Source organism: Scyliorhinus canicula, chromosome 9, assembly GCF_902713615.1.
Source record: "Scyliorhinus canicula chromosome 9, sScyCan1.1, whole genome shotgun sequence".
Lineage (NCBI taxonomy): Eukaryota > Metazoa > Chordata > Chondrichthyes > Carcharhiniformes > Scyliorhinidae > Scyliorhinus > Scyliorhinus canicula.
In genome coordinates, this window is record NC_052154.1 from 68,320,232 (window position 1) to 68,341,400 (window position 21,169).

The 21,169-nt window shown below is 48.2% G+C and overlaps 1 protein-coding gene across 4 annotated transcripts in view; it reads right to left on the bottom strand.

Moving 5' to 3' along the window:
* Positions 1–16,236: 16,236 nt before the first annotated feature.
* fhod1 (formin homology 2 domain containing 1) overlaps positions 16,237–21,169 on the bottom strand; it is a 483,544-nt gene continuing 478,611 nt past the window's right edge. For all 4 annotated transcript variants that reach the window (XM_038806848.1, XM_038806847.1, XM_038806846.1 and 1 more), the window contains one exon: positions 16,237–17,787. In XM_038806848.1, coding sequence (XP_038662776.1) covers positions 17,705–17,787 — 83 coding nt within the window. In that variant the 3' untranslated portion in view covers positions 16,237–17,704. The remainder of the gene's footprint in view (positions 17,788–21,169) is intronic.

A 21,169-nucleotide genomic window follows, 5' to 3' on the forward strand; every position in this document is an offset into this window, starting at 1 on the left:
GGATACCATCAATCACCGTCAGGTCATCCTTCACATTGTAAAATTGTGGGCACTGCCCTTTCTGCCAGCCAGTAGTGAGGTTGTGGATGACATGCTGCAAGAGGTGGTCTTTGGTTGTCTCATCATGGATGAGAACTACATTCTCAACTGTCGCCGGGAGAGTGCTAGCAAACAGCTGCACCTGCGATTCAATGTGCTGCATGATCTCCAGCGGCTCACTGGGCGAGGTAATGGAGCGGGACAATGCATCAGCGATGATGAGCTCCTTGCCAGGTGTACACACCAAGGTGAAGTCATACCTCCTAAGTTTAAGCAGGATTCTCTGCAACCGAGGCGTCAAGTCATTCAGGTCCTTGTGGATGATGTGGACCAGAGGCCTATGATCTGTCTCGACAGTGAATACAACATAGAACATAGAAAAATACAGCTCAGAAAAAGCCCTTCGGCCCATGATGTTGTGCCGAACGTTTGTCCTAGATTAAAAACAAATTAATCTACACCCCATCTCTCTGCTCCTCCACATTGCCAAGAACCCTACCAGTAACCATGTATTCCGCATTCATATTTGTCCTTCCAAAATGGACAACCTCACACTTTTCAGGGTTAAACGCCATCTGCCACTTCTCAGTCCAGCTCTGCATCCTATTTATGTCTCTTTGCAGCCGACAACAGCCCTCCTCACTATCCACAACTCCACCAATCTTCGTATCATCTGCAAATTTACTGACGTTGCAGGATTGCACTAGCAGTCTAAGGTTAGTTAAATATGAGGTGAAGGATTCATCTTTACCTTTCAATCGCTGTTTGAATATGTAGCGCTCGAAGATTTTGTTGGTGTCCACCTCACAGTGGCTGTCAAACTTGTCCAGGATGGTCTGAAACTTTGGCTTGTCCTGGTCTTCGGCGAAGTAAAAGGAGTTGAATATTTCCAAGGTGTGATCACCCAGTGTGGTGAGGAAAAGAGCTATCTTCCATGCATCAGACACACCATTGAGGTCTGATGCTTCGACGTAAAGCTGCAATTTCTGCCTCTATGTCAGCCAGTTGGCATTGAGATTGCCGGAGTTCCTGAGCTGGTGAGGAGCCACAATCTTTTCCATTGTGCCGGTATACATTCACTGGTCGTCACGGATCTTGCTGAGTTGAACTATCTAGATTTAGCAGACTCCCGGTATCATGTTGTGTTATGTAATTTGGAATAACACAAGCTGCTACTTGATGCAGTTTTATTGAACTATTAGCACAGTTCTCAATGAATTTGACTCTATGCTAATCTAAATGTAGTAACTCAGTCTAACTGAACCAACCTTGCTCTAAGCCATGTGCTGGGGTGTGATGCTGAGGATACACCCTGTCTCACTCTGTAGATGTTGGTCTGTGGAAAGAGATGGGGTGTGAGTGCCTCATCCCTTTTATAGTGAGATACCACCCCTGAGTGTCCTGACTGCTCATTGGTTGTGTCCTATTCTATGTGTTCATTAGCTGCATGTTTGCATATCATGACAGGGCTCCGCTGCCATTCAGTGTTGGCCTGGGAGGCACACATTGTCAGCACTGCCTCCTGCCTCTGCAGGTGGTTGGACTCCTCCAACTGCCCCTGCAGGTGCTGAATGGTTGTTGACAACCCCTCATGTAGTCCTCGGCTCTTTGTCTGTCTCCATTATCAATGGGACTGCTCTTTCGAGATGCCCGAGACCTGACTGGCTAGTCCCTGGGGTCGGACCACCCTCCGACTGTCCAGCCCCTTGGAGGTTCCTACATCCACCTGATGTACCGCTGCACGTGTGTGCTGTGCACCGGACAATGCCCCATGAGCCTCTTCACTAACATGCTCAATCGAGGCGAGTATCTCTGGGATGGTGGAGGGTGTTGGCGACAGCTGTGACGGGAAGTCAGTGTCGTCCCCGGGCTGCTGCTCCAAGGTGTCTCGGGCTGGCGTTTGTGGGGTCTTCTCGCTATCGCTGACTCCAAACCCACAGCAATGTGGTTGACCTGTAACTGTCCCCTGAAATGGTGTGGCAAGTCACTCGGTTCAAGCGTAATTGGGGGTGGGGAGCAAGTGATGGCCTTGCCAGTGACACCCATATGCCATGAAAGAATGAAGGGAAAAAAAGCAACCCCTTGCATGTCGTTTAAGTATTTCCACAGAAGGGTGGCACGGTGGTGCAGTGGTTAGCACTGCTGCCTCACGGCGCTGAGGACCCGGTTTCAATCCCGGCCCCGGGTCACTGTCTGTGTGGAGTTTGCACATTCTCCATGTTGGTGCATGGGTCTCACCCGCACAACCCAAAGATGTGCAAGGTAGTGGATTAGTCATGCTAAATTGCCCCTTAATTGGAAACATTGAAAAAAAGATTAATAAGAAAGTATTTCCAAAAATGCTCATCTTGCTTTTCTTCTGCCATGATCAATCCTCTTTTCAGAGAAGTATCTTGATACCTGTCGAAGGATTGCAAGCAGACAGTCCTTGCTCCAGCTCCAAAATACTGGTCCATCAGTTGACTATTCCCTGAGAAAGGAGTGCTTTTCACATTCAACCTCACTTTAGCTTTCTTCGTTCAAAGGATTGGCTGCTGGGTTTTTAATGCCCCCCAGAATTTTAAAGACGTATTGGTAATCGGTCAGACTGTGCTTGGAAGATGAGGAGGCAGTGTGAACTGCTCAGTGTGGGTCCTGCAAAGGACTTACTGTTTTCCAATCTATATGAAAACTTGGATACCCAAACCTTAACTGTAGGACAGACATGAGAATAAGATCTGTCGTGGATGCAACTAAAGATTTGCAAAACAGATTGGGCAGACACATCGCAAATCAATGAATATTGGTAACTGAAAAAGAAGTACATTTAGACTGAAATAATGGGGGACAGTTGTGTACAATTAACAATTAATTGGATTTATGCAGAGACATTTAGAAGGAGCCCAGGCAATAATAGTAGACAGCCATTTTCAATACCAAGACAATGAGCCAAAGCAAGTTGAAAAGTATGCAGACTACAAGCCTACATAAAGCCAGAACAAGAGGTTATGCAAAAATGTAATAGCTTCCTGGATAACACAAAGTACTTTATTCACTTTTAGACGCGATGCCAGAAACATTGACAGCGAGGACACAGAAAAGAACAAGAACATCTCATGTAAAAAGGAGAAAGGATTTGAAGTTTAAATGACCTAATTGAAAGATATGGAATTTATTTTATATACAAGATAAACTGAGATTATTACTTCAAAATACCACTGAAGAGTATAAATAAAAGTCAACGAGAAATAAATTTAGAAGTTATATCGGTAAAACTTATTCGTTCAGAGCAAAACATTTTTGGAATAATCTAGCAAGAACCACCACTCTCCCAGCTTAAGGCACTCCACAGGAAGATTATTAAAAAGAAACATTTGAGTCACATAAGATGACATTAAATGATGTAAAGTTTGGCCGAAGCCAAGTGTGAAGATGTGCCTTAAAGAATGAAAGTAAGAGGCTGAGAGGTGGGGAGGGAATTCTGGAGTTTAGGTTGAGGCAACTGAAGGCCTGGCCACCAACAGTAGAACAATTAAAATTATGGGGAGGCGGTGATGTAGTGGTATTGTCACTGCACTAATAATCCAGAGACCCACAATAATGCTCTGGGGATCCAGGTTCAAATCCCACCACTGCAGATGGTGAAATTTGAATTTAATAAAAATCTGGAATTAAAAAGGACCTTTGTCGATTATCTTAAAAACCCAACTGATTCACTAATGTCCTTTATGGAAGCAAATATGCTATCCTTACCCCGGCCTGCCTGGCCTACATGTGACTTCAGACCCACAGCAATGTAGTTGACACTTAGCTGCCCCCTCAAGAGCAATCAGGGATGAGCATTAACTGCTGTGACAGCCTGTGACAATCCACGTCCCACAAACAAATAAAGAGAACAATCAGTGCACTTGAATTTTGTTATTCTCCATTCATCACTTTGCTCAGACACCTGCAATCAGATTCTCCATTCCTGAGATTAAGTGTTGACACCGGGTTAGATTCGCGGACTTCTACGACAGCACAACTGGCGCCACCTCTGGGCCGATTCATTAACCGTTAAGGGGCTAGAACCGGCGCCACGTGGAACACAATCGATTTCAATGAGAAACGATGCCAGGTTCACTGGGTCCGTGATCGATACTCAGGAGTGAGTAGGCAGCCAAATATACACACTTCATTTCACTCCCCACATGCACTATCCCAGCCAACAAGACATGTGGCCCTGACGTTCACCGATGCAGAACTGGAGACCCTGCTAGACACTGTGGAGGAGAGTCGGGCGACCCTGTACCCTTGGGTGGGAAGGAGGCTACCAGCCGCTGCCATTCGCCAGGCCCTGATGCAAGTGGCAGAGGTGGTCAGCGCCATGGGCAACACTGTCTGGACTGACCAGCATCTACGGGAAAATCTGCACAACCTCATCAGGGTGGCCAGGCTGAGTAGGCAGCACTGTGCCCCTGGCACCAACCCCCGTCCTACACGCCCATAAACAATCCCCCCTCCACCTCCCCACCCCCACTCAGAGGGCGACCGTACCCCCACCCTGCACCACATGTGGGTACCCATACCGGCCTCCATCGCCGGGTGCCCCGGAAACCACCAGCTACCCACCCCCGGGTGAATGCGTCGGACTGTAAACACTTTGTGTTTTCTGTCCCACCCTAGTCCCCCAAGGAGCAGACCGCTCATAACCGCCAGGAGCTGGAGAAGACTCGAGGGGACTCCCAGACCTGCAGCCCCTCACCTCAGCAGAACAGAGGCCACTGGACATGGTCGGAGGGCCTGAAAAAGGGCAATCGCCAGGGTGGAGGTCGACATTGGGCGAGGAAGTGAGACCCCGCTGAGTTGCGGTTCCCTCCACTGTTGATGTACCGCCTGGGAATCAACCTAGGCATAGTGTTAGGGTCCGAAACATCATAAAATAAATACACCAGTTAAGTTGGCATGCGTGCAGGGCACAGTTTTGCGATAGGGGCTAGGGCATGAATCTGTAAATCGGTTTTCACATTAGACACCTGTGTACAATGTTACAACCTGCCTCGGTGCTCTGTCAAATGGGTGTGAGGGGTGGGCTGGTATGGGCTTGCCGCACAGGGATCTAGGGTGGGGGGAGGAGGATGGGCAGACAATTGGGGTGGGCTTGGCCCAGGGACCGCAATTCAGCCAGCGCTTAGCGCTCCAGTGGCCCTTCACCTCATCGTCCCCACCTCCACCACCCCAAGGATTTGATGGGACTGTGTGATGGACTGGCCAGTTTGCATACAGGGATCACCCAGGTGAACGGTGGGAAGTGCTACCGTGGGCAAGAGTCAGACGTTGTCAAACAATGCAGAGAACCAGAGCTCATTGCAGAATGGGTTGTCATCACTTTTATCTTCTCTTGCAGGCTTGAAGATCCTCCGAGTCCCTTGGAGACCTTTTGACCCGACCCAACCTGACCTCCGTGACCTGGAAGAAGATCGGGCCCAAACCGGAAGTGAAGCCCCGACCTCGATTTGGAGCCGACCCGGGCCTCGGAGCTCCAAACCCGGCCTAACAACCGACGCCAGCCCCCGGATCGCCCAGCCTTGTCCCCGGAGCTCCCGACCCGACCCCCAACGGAAAGACACGGCTCAACGCGACCCCGAGAGACCCGCAAAGCGACCCGACCCGGAGAGGCCCGCCCAGCAACCCGACCTACCTGGTGATGGAAGAAAGAAAAATCCACATGGAGGCCCCACCGTGCCGACTTCAAGATCCCACCCCAGGAGCGCCCAGGAAGGGAACAGACCATGGGACCTAGCCCAATCTGCCCCAGGAAGCGCCTGCCAACGACCCAGGACCCCAAAAACAACGGAGACCGCGCGCGAGGACCCGAACACGCTGCAAGGTATTCCCGCGCCCGCAGAACGCCGGGACCCATCCGGATCGCAAACTCACCCCCCCAGCAACCCCACTACCTCAACCAGCGCTCGGGGCCCTGCCAGATGCGACCCCGGAAACGTAAACAGCGCCCTGGACCTCACTGGTGCCCTGGACCCCGCCAGCGCCCTGGACCCCGCCAGATGCAACCACCTACCTTCCACAAGGGCGGACGTCTCCCATCGGATCCCAGGATCATCCTGCAGCAGCCGCCGACCGAGAAAGCGAGGGAAACGCAGCGGTCTGCAGGTTAGACTGAAGGAACGCGGTTTCAAGACCCCCTCTACCCAGCATACTCCTGGCAAACGTCCAAGCGATTGAAAACAAGCTGGATGAACTTAACCCCAGACTTTCCTCTCAGAGGGAAGTAAGAGACTGCTGTGTGCTCTGTTTCACAGAGACATGGCTCACCCCCGCCTCACCGGACTGTGCCATACAACCTGAAGGCTTCTCTATTCACCGGGCGGACCGCACGGCATCTTCAGGCAAAGCGAAGGGTGGAGGGGTTTGCCTCCTCATCAACTCCTCCTGGTGCTTGGATGTGGTGACCCTGGCGACCTACTGGTCCCCAGACCTGGAATACTTGACCGTAAAGTGGCGCCCATACTATCTTCTACGTGAGTTCACTTCAGCCATTATCACAGCGGTCTACATCCCACCCCAGGCAGAAGTGAGGAAGGCGCTGGATGAACTGTACACAGTCATAAACAACTATGAAACAGAACACCCGGAGGCCTTGTTCATTGTGGCCGGAGACTTCAACAAAGCCAACCTCAAGAGTATACTGCCAAAATTCCACCAGCACATCTCCTGTCCCACCAGGGGCGACAACACTCTTGACCACTGCTACTCAAAAATCAAGGGCGCCTACCGTTCCATCCCCCGACCGCACTTTGGGAAATCAGACCATAGGACTGTGCTCCTTCTCCCGGCTTACAAGCAGAAACTCAAGCGGGAGAATCCAGCTAAGAAGGTTGTGCAGTGCTGGTCCGAGGAGACAGAAGAGCTCTTACATGACTGCTTGGAGACAGTGGACTGGTCCATATTTAAGAACTCAGCGACTAACTTAAATGAGTATGTCACCACCGTCACAGACTTCATCAGCAAATGTGTGGACGACTGCGTGCCAAAGAAAGCAGTACGTATGTTCCCCAACCGGAAACCATGGTTCAACCGCAAGATTGACTCCCTACTGAAGAACAGATCTGAGGCATTCAAGGCAGACGACCCTGTCCTATACAAGAAATCCAGGTACGACCTCCGCAAAGCCATCCGAGATGCCAAGAGAGAATATCAAACTAAGCTAGAGTCACAGACAGACTCTCGGCGGTTGTGGCAAGGACTAAACAACATAACAGGCTACAAAGCGAAGCCGAGCAGTATCTCTGGCAGCAGCGCACCCCTCCACGATGAACTTAATGCATTCTATGCTCGGTTTGAGCAGGTAACCAACAATCCGCTATCGAGTGCCCCAGCAACCCATAATTCACCCATACCCACCATCACAGTTTCCGAAGTCAGATCGGCGGGATCCCTGGTCGGGCACTCAGAGCCTGCGCATACCAGCTGGCAGAGGTATTCACAGACATCTTTAACCTATCCCTACTCCATTCCGAGGTCCCCACCTGCTTCAAGAAGACCACCATCATACCGGTACCAAAGAAGAACCAGGCAACGTGCCTCAATGACTACCGCCCGGTGGCCCTGACGTCAGTTGTAATGAAGTGCTTCGAGAGGCTGATCATGAAGCGCATCACCCCCATACTCCCGGAACGCCTTGACCCACTTCAATTCGCATACCGTCGCAACCGGTCCACATCAGACGCCATTTCCCTGGCCCTACACTCATCCCTAGAGCATCTCGAAAACAAGGACTCCTACATCAGACTCCTATTTATTGACTACAGCTCCGCCTTCAACACCATAATCCCAGCCAACCTCACATCAAAGCTCCAAAACCTAGGACTTGGCTCTCCACTCTGCAACTGGATCCTTGACTTTCTGACCAACAGACCACAGTCAGTAAGGATGAACACCAACTCCTCCTCCACAATAGTCCTCAATACCGGTGCCCCGCAAGGCTGCGTACTTAGCCCCCTACTCTACTCCCTGTACACACATGACTGCATGGCAAAACTTGGTTCCAACTCCATCTACAAGTTTGCTGATGATACGACCATAGTGGGCCGGATCTCGAATAACGACGAGTCCGAATACAGGAGGGAGATAGAGAACCTAGCGGAGTGGTGTAACGACAACAATCTCTCCCTCAATGCCAGTAAAACTAAAGAGCTGGTCATCGACTTCAGGAAGCAAAGTACTGTACACACCCCTGTCAGCATCAACGGAGCTGAGGTAGAGATGGTGAGCAGTTTCAAATTCCTAGGGGTGCAGATCACCAAAAATCTATCCTGGTCCACTCACGTCGACGCTATCACCAAGAAAGCACAACAGCGCCTATACTTCCTCAGGAAACTAAGGAAATTCGGCATGTCCACATTAACCCTCACCAACTTTTACAGATGCACTATAGAGAGCATCCTATCGGGCTGCATCACAGCCTGGTATGGCAACTGCTCGGCCCAGGACCGCAAGGAACTTCAGAGAGTCGTGAATACCGCCCAGTCCATCACACGAACCTGCCTCCCATCCATTGATTCCATCTACACCTCCCGCTGCCGGGGGAAAGCGGGCAGCATAATCAAGGATCCCTCCCACCCGGCTTACTCACTTTTCCAACTTCTTCCATCGGGCAGGAGATTCAGAAGTCTGAGAACACGCACGAACAGACTCAAAAACAGCTTCTTCCCCACTGTCACCAGACTCCTAAATGACCCTCTTATGGACTGACCTCATTAACACTACACCCATGTATGCTTCATCCGATGCCAATGCTTACGTAGTTACATTGTATATATTGTGTTGCCCTATTATGTATTTGCATGTATTTTCTTGAATTCTGTTTAATTCCCTTTTCTTCCCATGTACTGAATGATCTGTTGAGCTGCTTGCAGAAAAATACTTTTCACTGTACCTCGGTACACGTGACAATAAACAAATCCAATCCAATCCAAATCATCCTCCAACCCATGGACCATACCCGATGTCACTGACAACCCAGGGTCCCCATCCTGTGTTGCAGCAGGTATCATGGAGGGGATTGCAGGCGGGGGAGGGTGGGTTGGGGTGGGGTGTGTGTGTGGTGGGTGGGATGCGGTGTACATGCCCCTAGTCAGTTCAGCCGGGGGGGGGGGGGGGGGGGCCTCGAAGAGGCCAGGAACCACCAAGTCTAACAGGATGAAGGCATTGTGCATACTGCCGGGTATCGGGCGCAGACATATTCACACACCAGCTGCATGTTCATTGAGTGGAACCCCTTTCAGTTTGTCAAGATCGGCCTATCATCTGCAGGTGCTTGTAGGACTATATGCATCCTGTCGACCACCCCCTGGACTGGAGGCATCTCTGCAATGGCGGTGAACCTCACTGCCCGGGCATCCGGGTGGGCACGGTCCACATTGAAATGGATGTATTGTGCCACCTGGGCATATAGGGGCTCCGTGATGGCACAGATACACCTGTGCGTCAAGCTCTGAGAGATCCTGGGCAGGTCCCTAGTCGGTGCCTGTAAGGATCCCGTGGCATAAAGGTTCAAGGCGATCGTCACCTTGACGACCACTGGGAAGGGTGTCCTCCTCTATGCCCCGCGGTGTCAGGTGCACCATGATCTGGCAGATATGTTGCACTGTCCTTTTGCTCAGAGGGAGTCTTCGGTGGCATACCGGTCCAGCAGGTCTTCGAATGACAGGTGGTGCTCGTACACAAGGCCTCATGCAGCGCCTCCTTAGCACCTCCTCCTTCTCCTCCTCGGCCTGCTGGGTGGCCGGCTCTCCATACTCAGTGGCTGCCTTCTGTTCCTCTGGGGCAGGTTCCGCTGCTGCAGCTTCCTCCTGCTCGAGCAGCTCCAGCTCGTACAGCTGCAGTGCATCCCCACGGCTGAGGCGACTAGGAGGAAGGCCACCATTGCTGGTTGTATTCCAATATCCATCGTTTGCAAGGGGTGGAAGGCTGACATGTTGGCATGGTGCGCACACCTGTGCCCAACCAGGTCCACTGGGCTACATGGTGGCCCCGGTTGGCACTGTGGACCCTGGGGGACTCTGGCCCTGGTGCCTGACCCTGCTAGAAGTACGCTCCGTGGCGCCCGTTCGGCGCCCCCTATAAGGGCTACTGTGGGCATTGCCCTTGGAAGGGCCTCGTGATGCCCTGCTGTCTGGTGGCGGCCAGTTGGAGGGGGCTGGAGTATGGGTATAGTGGGGTGGGGGCACCTATACAGCCAGTGGAACTTTTCAGAACGAGGGGCCAAGGTGGGGTGTGCAGCCAGATGGCTGGCTTGCAGACCACGGAAATGGCGGTCTGTGCCTGGACACTGCCCCAGTCCTGTGGGGAGGTCAGCCCGGCTCCATGGCCCATGACCCCCCCCCCCCAGCCAGTGTCAGGACCACCAGCCCACGGTCACGCCTCTACATGTCACACCTCATCTCTCTCCCTCATCAGCCACGTCACCTGTTACCTGATTTTTAAAAGCACAAGTGAACCTCGTCGGCGGGAAAATCCGCCGGTGGAGGCAGAGAATCACGGAGGCCCCAGAGAATACCGGTCCGGCCGGCTAATGATATACAAACAGCATTTACTCTATGTGCGGAGTAGAACGCATTGATGCCTCTGTCGAGGCACCAGAGAATTGCGATTGGGCGTGACCCAGCGCCCGCCATGATTTTGGGGTCAAAATCGATTCTCCGCCCAATCGCCTTTCCTGATTTTGGCGTCAGCCGACAGAGAATCCTGCCTGTTCTTTTTCTTGGTGACAGTCAGTGCACCCTGATATCATTCTATCTCCATTAAAAAAATATACAACTTTCAAGCCTAATTTTCTGACCTCTTTCACAGAGATTACACAATAATTGTTTCTCATAGAAAACGATTCCACATCTCTACAACATAACCATGAGTTCAATGTGTAAATTGTCCAGCACGTGTGGTGAGGAAGAGAACCTCATGGTTATTGGATGATATGTGGTGAGCCCCATGATAATACAGTAGTAACTCACTCTCAATCTCACTGAGTTTCAACAAATTGCTGCATTTGCACAATAATTGACAATTAAACTCACAACAGAACGTTAGGGCTGCTTCTTAAAAACACAAGAACCTTGTTAATGAGATGTATTTTTCAGCAATGCCTCTCAACGTCTCTGATCCAGAAAAGGAAACAATTTAAACTGTAGGGTCTCATTTCAACAGGTATTAATTGTTTTTGGAAAGCTTTTAAACTTTAAACATTTTATTACTTTTCTGGCTCTTGGTTCTTCTCTCACTTAATCCAGTCTCTTACCTCTCTTTCAGGATTTGATTTGACTTCAATTTGCGCTATTTCCTTCTCTGTTGTCCCTCTCTTTCATTCTCTACCCGTAAACCTCATTGGCTAAGGAGATGGACTGTTGGTCCCATCATTCAGCAAAGTCCCTGGTGTTCCATCGCCCTCGCCATACTGTTGTCCACCCCCACTTCCAGCAAATTGCCAGGCAAATAATTTAGAAGTTTGCGGGTTGATGCCCTCAACATCCTAATCAACACAAAGCTGAGTTTCAGGCCCCATATATTCTCTGCGCTCTGTAACACTTCCTGCCTCTGTTTCACCCCATCTGTTGCAGAAACACATCCAAGCTTTGTCACTTCCAGGCTCAACTACCCCAATGATCTCCTGGCTGGTTTCCCATTATTCATGATTTCTGCTATTCATATCCTACCCTACACAAATTGAGGAACCGATCATGATAACTTTATTGAATTTGGGGATATCACACTGGATTGGAAAGAATGATGTATTTAGTTCAGGATATGCCAGAATTGTTAATTTTAGACCAGCGATTTTAAATTAATGGTACCAATCATTAGGAGTAAACCTGATTCTAGGCCACTTACTGTGCTATTATTGTACAAACTATATGACAAACATCATTGATTTTTGTTTTGAGGAGCTAATATTCATGGCAGGCTCATGGATTTAGACTTTCAGTGAACTTTTTATAAAACCCCCAATGAGGAGGTTCAAAGCTAAGTGGCTTTTAAGTGAAACGTTGAATTAAATAAGAAACTGAATGAAGCAAAGGAATTGAAGGGTACTGACTACAGGGCTAATGTTGAAGAAGGAGCATGTGGAAGTGTTGAGTGTAGTACCTCAGAACTTGGTGCTGTGACCAGTAAGGATTAAAATTTACATTAATTACTTGGATTGGTAAACTGAAAGCAATTTGGCAGGTTCACAAAGCTGGGGTGGAAGCCGGATACAGTCAGTGAGTGCAGCCATGAATCAAGAAGTTCAAGTTAAAAAATCTACAAATGGGACGATTAGTGACTGGCAAAATAAGAGGAACCATCCATCGTAAGAAAATATGGACAACATGCATAATGGATGATACCTGAATATGAGGGTGAAAGCAAGTTGTGGATGTTAACAGACCTGGCACATAGTGCATTGAGCCAATGTGTAGTAGCAACCAAAGTGTACAAAATATACTGCCAAATAAAAAGTTGAGTCAGAAAATGTAATGTTCTGGTCAGACTGCACCGAATGTATTGTTTCAGATTTGGCGACCAGTGCACAATTGAATCATTCCAATCCTGGTGGCAATGTTGAGGAGAACTAGGAGTCTGGCTATGAATACAGTAAGAAGTCTTACAACACCAGGTTAAAGTCCAACATGCTCGTTTTAAACACTAGCTTTCGGAGCACTGTTCCTCCCTCACCTGAGGAAGGAGCAGTGCTCCGAAAGCTAGTGTTTGAAACGAACATGTTGGACTTTAACCTGGTGTTGTAAGACCTCTTACTGTGCTCACCCCAGTCCAACGCCGACATCTCCACATCCGGCTGTGAATGACATCGGACCGAATCTGGAGGGAAGAGTCGAGAAACTGGATCTCTGTAGGTTTGAAAGGTGGTAAAGGGGCACTTTACAAAAGTATGAGACATTGAATAGTATAGAAAGAGTACACCCGGAATTCTACTTTAAGGTAATCATAACACTCGATGCATGGGCTCATAGCCATGAAGGATGAACTTAAGGAACAAATATATTTGTTATTATTCGCACATCATCAGGATAGTGCAAGTTGCTTTACAACCAATTAATTATTTTGACATGTAATCACCGTTACTTTGGAGGTAAACACATAGGGCGAAATTCTCCCAAAACGGGAGAAATCGTCAAACTGCCGTAAAACCCGGGCGGGTTTTACGGCATCGCGCCCCTTCCCGACGGGGGACCGATTCTGGTCCCCCATCGGGGCTAGCAGCCCGACGTCGGAGGCTCCGACAAGTCGGGCTTAACGAAAATCGTTAAGCCCGCTTGTCGGATTTAGCGCCGGCTGACGCGTCATATGACGTCAGCCGCGCATGCGCAGGTGGGAAGACTCCACCCGCGCATGCGCGGGTGACGTCATCGCGTTTTTGCGCGAAACCCGCGCATGCGCGGTCCGGGTTGCCCCTCAGCCGCCCCGCGTATTGATACTGCGGGGCGGCGGAAGGACAAATAGTGCGCGGACATCGGGCCCGCTGCCCGCGATCGGTGGGCACCGATCGCGGGCCCATGGCACCCTTGGCACGGCCGTGGTACTGCCGTGCCAATCGGTGCCATGGTTATTTTTTTCCAGGTGGTCACGACGTTTTTACGAACGGCAGGACCAGGTGTGTTTGCCGTTCGTAAAAAGGTCGTAAAGGGCTGGGACTTCGGCCCTTCTAACAGCTGTGAATCGCTGTCGGCCGTAAAAAAACGGCGGCAGCGATTCGTGTCGGGATTTCGGCGGGGGGGGGGGGAGAATAGCGGGAGGGCGTCAAAAAAGTCGGGAAGGCCCTCCCGCTATTCTCCCACCCGTCGTGGGGGGGGGGAGAATTTCGCCCATAGTTTTCACAACTAAGCACCATAAAGATCAATGAAATGAAAGTAAATTTGAACAAACATACAAAAATGACAAGGGGAAATCAGCTGGGTCCATCAAGAGAAGCTCATAGTAAAGGTGAATGCAGCATCATGGCTATGTACTTCCTATTCCTCTGTATCTTAGTTTTGTGGTTCAGATTTTAACGATGAATATCACTAGGAAGAACACTCTGATCATTAAACCAGTGCCATGGTATCTTTTATGTCTTCCCATAATATGGAGATGCCGCGTTGGACTGGGATGGGCACAGTACGAAGTCTTACAACACCAGGTTAAAGTCCTTCAGGTTTGTTTGGAATCACTAGCTTTCGGAGCACTGCTCCTTCATGAGGAGCTCCGCTCTGAAAGGTAGTGATTCCAAACAAACCTGTTGGACTTTAACTTGGTGTTGTAAAACTGTCTTCCTATAAAACAAAGGAGTCCTCAGTTTAATGTATCATCTGAAATATATCTGACTTTAGACATGGCAGAACTCCCAATGCTTTAGGAATCATTTGGAGTTGTTTGAAGTGGCCCTCAAATGGTGATGTGGCCAAAAAAACCTTGAGAGTTATTCAAGAGCATGTAGGATGATTTAAATGGAGTAGACTTAATTTTTTAAACAAGTCTTTATTAAAGTTTTTCATTTTATACATTGTATAGCAGACAAGGGTATGTGGATCAGGTACAATATACAAGAACTCTCGATTGACATCGCCCCCCCTCCCCCCCCCCCCCCCCCCCCCCCCCTCCTTGTTACCCAACCCCCTTTTTTGATATTTTAGCATATTTTATTAGATCACATATTTACAGTAGGTGATTGTTATTTATTTCCATATGTGTAGCTTCCTTCCCCCTGTCAATTGGCCATCCCCTCTCTCCCCCCACCCCATTTTGTTTTTTCCTTTGGGGTCCCATTCTTTTTGGCCTTGCTCTAGACACCCTATTATCTATTCTGTTCTCAAACCTCACCCTCCTCTATTCCTGGCCTCCCATCCACCCTCACTATATGCTTACTGCTGATTGTTGTTGGCTCCCTTGTTGCCCACTTCTTCTCACTCTAATGGCTGTTGGCTTCGAACACGTCCTGGAACAAGTTGGTGAATGGCCTCCACGATTTGTGGAAGCCCTCCTCTGACCCTTGGATGGCAAATTTGTTTTTCTTCAGGTGGTGAAGTTCCGACAGGTCTGCCAGCCAGTCTGCAGCGGTGGGTGGTGCTGCTGATTGCCAACGGAGCAGAATTATTCGGCAGGTGATTAGGGAAGCAAAGGCAAGGGCATCCGCCCCCTCCCCGTAAAGAATTATGGCTGGTCTGATACCCCAAAGACTGCCACTCTTGGGCACGGCTCCACCCTCACCCCCACAAGCTTGGACATCGTCTGCTGTCCAGAACCCAAGTCTGGGGCATGCTCAGAACATGTGGGTGTGGTTAGCTGGGCCTCTCTCCACCGTTCACATTTGTCCTCCACCTCCGTGAAGAATCTGCTCATTCGGGTTCTTGTCAGGTGTGCTCTGTGCACCACTTTGAGCTGCATGAGGCTTAGTCTTGCGCAGGGCGAGGAGGTGGAATCGGTCCTGTTCAGTGCTTTGTTCCAGAGTCCTCACCCTATTTCCATCCCTAGTTCTTCCTCCCATTTTCCTCATGTTGCGTCCAGTGGGGAACGTGTCCTTTCTAATAGTCATCCGTATGGATTCCCGCAATGCCCCCCCCCCCCAACAACATCCAGACGTTCTTCTAACATTGTGCGTATCAGAGTCCGTGGCTATGTTGCAGGGAAAGTTCTTAACCGGCCGGGGTCAGAGTTCGTTCCTGTTGGGCAGTTGTAGTCAGTTTTTCTTTTTAGACAGATGGGCTAAATGGCCTTCCTTATCGGTCTTTATCCTGTGAAATAACAGCACAGCTTTGGAATTTTCTTGCTAACGCACCGGAGTTCACCTATGCTGAAATACCACTTTGTGTTTAATGAACTGCAGGGTAGAATGAGCAGAAATTGATTTGCATTTATAATTCCTCAAATGCAGAATAAACTGTAAATAAACAGCTGGGAATGCACAAGTGGTACACCCATACTTGGAAAAAGTAGCAGGGGTTGATTTTATGTAACTGCTGGTGTTATCAGCAGAGTGTGATGCACAGAGGACCTAATAGAGCACAGTCAATGACAAAGACCTGAAACGTTTTTGTATTGGATGAGGGAAGATCTTCAATCCCATCAACCCAAGGTCTTGGTTTCAAATACTGATACCCGAGGCATATTTGAAGAGATGGAAGAAACATAAGCCAAGAGCTATAATTTTTCACTATCTCCACAGCTTTCAAGGAAAAGGCAAAGAAACACGAGAAAAACGTGAAACATTTAATTGTTGCAACAACCCTTATACAAACATTCAAGAAAACTAAATCTTATGGATAAAAATATAAAGCTCATGAAAATACATCACACAATCCTGAAGGACCTTTGATCTTCTCGTTTATTTGAAAAGTAGAATGATATGTATTTGTAACACTTAGCATAATATTATATTTCTGCATATCTCTTGAATTCAGCAACCTTCCAAACCATTTGCAGAAAAGCACTTTTGGATCATTATAGATAGGTGTTGGAACAATGCTGCGACTACTCTTAACTGAGTTGTCAATTAGTGGTTTTTAAAAAATGTGATCTTAATACTGCCTCTACATGGTCACTTACAAGAATAACGTGACACCCAGTGCAAATCTGTATCCATAATATGGGTTGCACACAAGTATGCTGATCTGTCTGCCAGCAGTTTGTATTACGCTGCATGAAGACAATTCCAAATATGTGTTTGTTGTAGCCTGACAATTGAATATACTTTATTTGCTTTTATACAATGTAGTCATCATTACTATTGATATCAATTCTCCACCCTGTCAGATTAAGATATCTTTACAACGTAGTGCTAGTTAAAGACCAGTATTTTACACAATTTAAATACTTTTGGATATTGACATGACAGGTCCACTAGGTCCATAGCTAGTTAAAGTCCATAGTATTTAAAATAGTTCAGTGGCATCTCCTGTTGGCTCAGTGGGTAAGTGCACCATGAGTGGGTGAGCCATATATGTCTGGGAAGTCCCAAGTTCCTAATCGGTGTGTATTGAATTTGCCAACTACTGACAGAGCACCAGTGGGAAGGGTCTTAGTGTCTCTGGGTTTGGGTGGGGGGGTGGGGGGGTGGGGGGAAATTTGGCCAGTGTTTCTACACCTGATCACTATCCACTGAATCCTCCCAGAAGTGCGCTGTGCACAACGAATGAGGTTAACTGGGTTAATTTCCACTGTGAAGCCCTTCATGGTCCAGCAGCGTACTTGGAAATATTACTGGGGGATGAATGACACCTGCACAATTACTGCAAGAGTCACTGCCTTCAAGAGAGGATTGGAGACAGTTTATTGGGGAAGAAAATAGGTCTGTGTTTTCAGTTGAACGCCAGTAGTTTTGAGAGAAAACATCATCATTCAGCTTAACTGGAGAAGGGAACATTTATGGTTGTTTTGGCTGAACTCCTATTTGCCCTCAGAATCCGTTATGTAGAATAAATTGAGCTGTCAGATTTAATGAGCCCTCCTCATATGATTTGAGTTCAACACATGATTCCTTCCAACTATGTGCTAGTACGAGATGCAGGCCACTGTAACAATTTGAAGTACTTGTGATGTCCTGGAACTTGTCAGGAATCTGGAAGGATATGAAAATACATTGTCCATCTTTCCATGCTGTCAGCGTAGATGCCTCAGATACTGATGGCTACTGAGCTTCGCTTGCATCCAAGGTGTCTTATACTTCTACTTCTGGCGCTTTGGACAAACCCAAGGCTTGGACCACATCAGGGGTCAGACCACTCTTCAAGGTTCTTCGCACTGCGCATAAAAAGCAAATCCCCATTAGTACAGGTAAACTGAACACTCTTGTCTCCCACCCTGGTCACTCCAACCCAATTCCTAATGGGATGCAGCCATGGTCTCACTCAGGGAGGTAGTAAATATGGCGGTTATGGGAGATATCACAATTCACGCTGATGCAATGGGAATTTTCTTCCCAGATGGAGAGGAAGTTATGTCACTGGGACAGGAGAAAATGGAATTTACTCTGCAGCTGGTTGCTCGATGACTGGAGAAATAACTTATATCAATGGAACAAGTTTAATAATCTCAGCTTTTTTCAAAATGTAGTCACTATTGCAATATAGGAAACACAGCAGCCAATTTGCGTACAGCAAACTCCATCAATGCTAATGTGATAATGACCAGATAATCTGTTTTTTTATTAAATTATGCTGACTGAGGGATAAACATTGATCAGGACACCCGGGGGAATTCCCCTACTCTTCAAAGTAATGCCACTTTTACATCCAGCTGAGGGGGCGAGTTTAATGACCCATTTAAAAGACAGGACCTCTGACAGTGCAGTATTTCCTTAGTACAGCACTTGGAAAATCAGGCTTGATTTTATGCTCCAGTCCCTGTAGTGAGACTTGAACCCACAACCTTCTGACTCAAGGTAGAGCGATATCAACTGGACCATGCCTAACATCTGACTTTTATTGGTAGAGGGATTGAGTTTCGGAGCCATGAGGTCATGTTGCAGCTGTACAAAACTCTGGTGCGGCCGCATTTGGAGTACTGCATGCAATTCTGATTGCCGCATTATAGGAAGGATGTGGTAGAGGAGATTTACCAGGATGTTGCCTGGTATGGAGGGAAGATCTTATGAGGAAAGGCTGAGGGACTTCAGGCTGTTTTCGTTAGGGAGAAGGTTAAGAGGTGACTTAATAGAGGCATACAAGATGATCAGAGGATTAGATAGGGTGGACAGTGAGAACCTTTTTCCTCAGATGGTGATGGCTAGCACGAGGGGACATAGCTTTAAATTGAGGGGAGATAGATATAGAACAGATGCCAGAGGTAGGTTCTTTACTCAGAGAGTAGTAGGGGCATGGAATGCCCTGCCTGCAACAGTAGTGGACTCACCAACATTAAGGACATTTAAATGGTCATTGGATAAACATATGGACGATAATGGAATAGTGTAGATGGCCTTTAGATTGGTTTCACAGGTCGGCGCAATATCGAGGGACGAAAGGGCCTGTACTGCGCTGTAATGTTCTATTGACCTAATGGCACTTTGTAAACAGGGTGAGGAATATGGGGAGGGTAGGTGCAAAATTAGAAAATTATTGCAATTTTTAGTATTGACAGTTCGCTTAGCTGATGAAAACATTCACCACCTCCCCTCTCAAATAACAAAAAAATAATAAATCATTTGTAACAGGAAGCGTTGATGTCTCTTTACAATCCCATTTCTCAACATGTTTGTAACATGTACCACTTGGACAATAAAAGTACTCCTAAAAACAGCTTCAAGTTTAAATGGTTCCCCAAGGAAAAGAAGAGTCACATGCTGAATGTTGAGGGAAAATGTAAAAATTGCGACATCCCTATCAGAATTTAAATGTAAGTCACCACTTTCATTTTCTGGCATTTTCATTGGTGCAACCAGTGTGACAGTAATTCATCTGAAATTTTGTTGGGGCCAGCAACGAGTCTCAGAAAAGGGAATGTTGCAATCTCCAAGTACAGGGCTGTTCTGACCGATTTTCTTGCAATCCAAATACTATTGTATCATTCTTGTATATTAGATTCATAACACAAATTTAAAATTGATACAACTCTCCATTGACCTGGAGGTGCACAGTGGTATGTCAGTACCATGCTGAGCCGACACATTTTATTTAGATTACATTTGAGGAACTCCTGTGGCATTGCTGATGGATAATCTGGTCATGAAGCTTAGCTGATGACCAGGTCGTCTCCTTTCATGTCATTGTATTAGGTGAGCAAACGATTCTTCCCAATTGAATATTGGAAAGACCAAAGTCTATGGGCAGGATTTAACTAAATATGAGCGCGTTTGCCGTATGTTTCCTGGAGCTCGTATCGCCAAGAAAAACGCTATAAAATGGCACACAAGTTAGCTAGGGGTCTCAGCGGGGAATGTGCGGCCAACCTTGTTTTGTGGACGGAGGAGCTCCGCTCGACAGAACTCCTCTGCACAGCGAGAGAAGGATGCCATTATTTTTTTACTATGGAACGTGCACGCAGAGCATCTTCGGCCCGATCGCTGCCGCACAAAGAAAAGCCAGCTTGGCACCTTGGCAGTGCCAACCTGGCACCCTGGTGGTGCTCCTGCCCACTGGCAGGGTCACTTGGGCACCCTGGCAGTGCCAGGCTGGCACAAAGGTTATACAGCCAGTATACCAAGCTGGCACTGCCAGGGTGCCCGGGGTGGTACTTGTGTCAAGGTACCATCCTGCCCAAAGGGCATGCACCTGGGGCCTCCAATCCTGTGGGAGACCCTCACGAGTGCCCTTCCATCTTGCCCCCGTTTGTGGAGACCAGTACTGAACAAGGCTCGCCGGAGGGCTCCGAGGCGAAGGGGATAGATCCCAATGCCTCGGGTACCTTGGGAAACTGTATATTAATGTGAGACTAGCTGTCTCTGCATTAATATGCAGATTTGCCAAAAAGTGTTCCCGCCCACAATGAGTAGATCCCAGGAGTGGGGTCTTCTGGCTTCCATCTGCCACGTTGCACCACGGCAAGCTGCTTTTCGGGCGAAGCGTGGCTGTTCAATCGAGCCCATTGTCTTTGGTCACCAACTGAATTCTGTTCCTACATATTGACTTCAACCCTCTCCCTGGCAGAGGTTGAACCAGGCCACTCATACCATGTCAGCCTATTTAACCCTGAACTGAGCTTCCAAAGCCTCATATTCTCCATGAGCAAGACTTCTACATTCACCTCAACAACATTGTTTAACTCCATCCTGGTCTTAGTTCTACTGCTGTTGAAACTTCATTCGTGCCTTTGCTGGATCTAGACCTGGTTATTCCAATGCTCTCCTGACTGCCTCCCTTCTTGCACCCCCCGCAAACTTGAGCACATCCAAAACTCTGCTGAAAGAATACTAGATTGCACCAAGTCTTGTTCCCCCATTTGCCCTGTGTTCGCTGACCTACACTGGCACCTGGCCTGGCAAGACCTTGATCTTAAAGTTTTCATCCTTGTTTTCAAATCCTTGCAGGGCCTCATTGCTCCCCATATCTGTAACCTCCTCCAGCCCTACAACCTTTTGACACCTCTTCAATTACCCAATTCTAACCTTTTGCCTGATTTCCATTGCTTTCCCATTCGTGGCTGTACCTTCAGTTGCCTATCTTCCAAACTCCAAAATTCCCTCCCC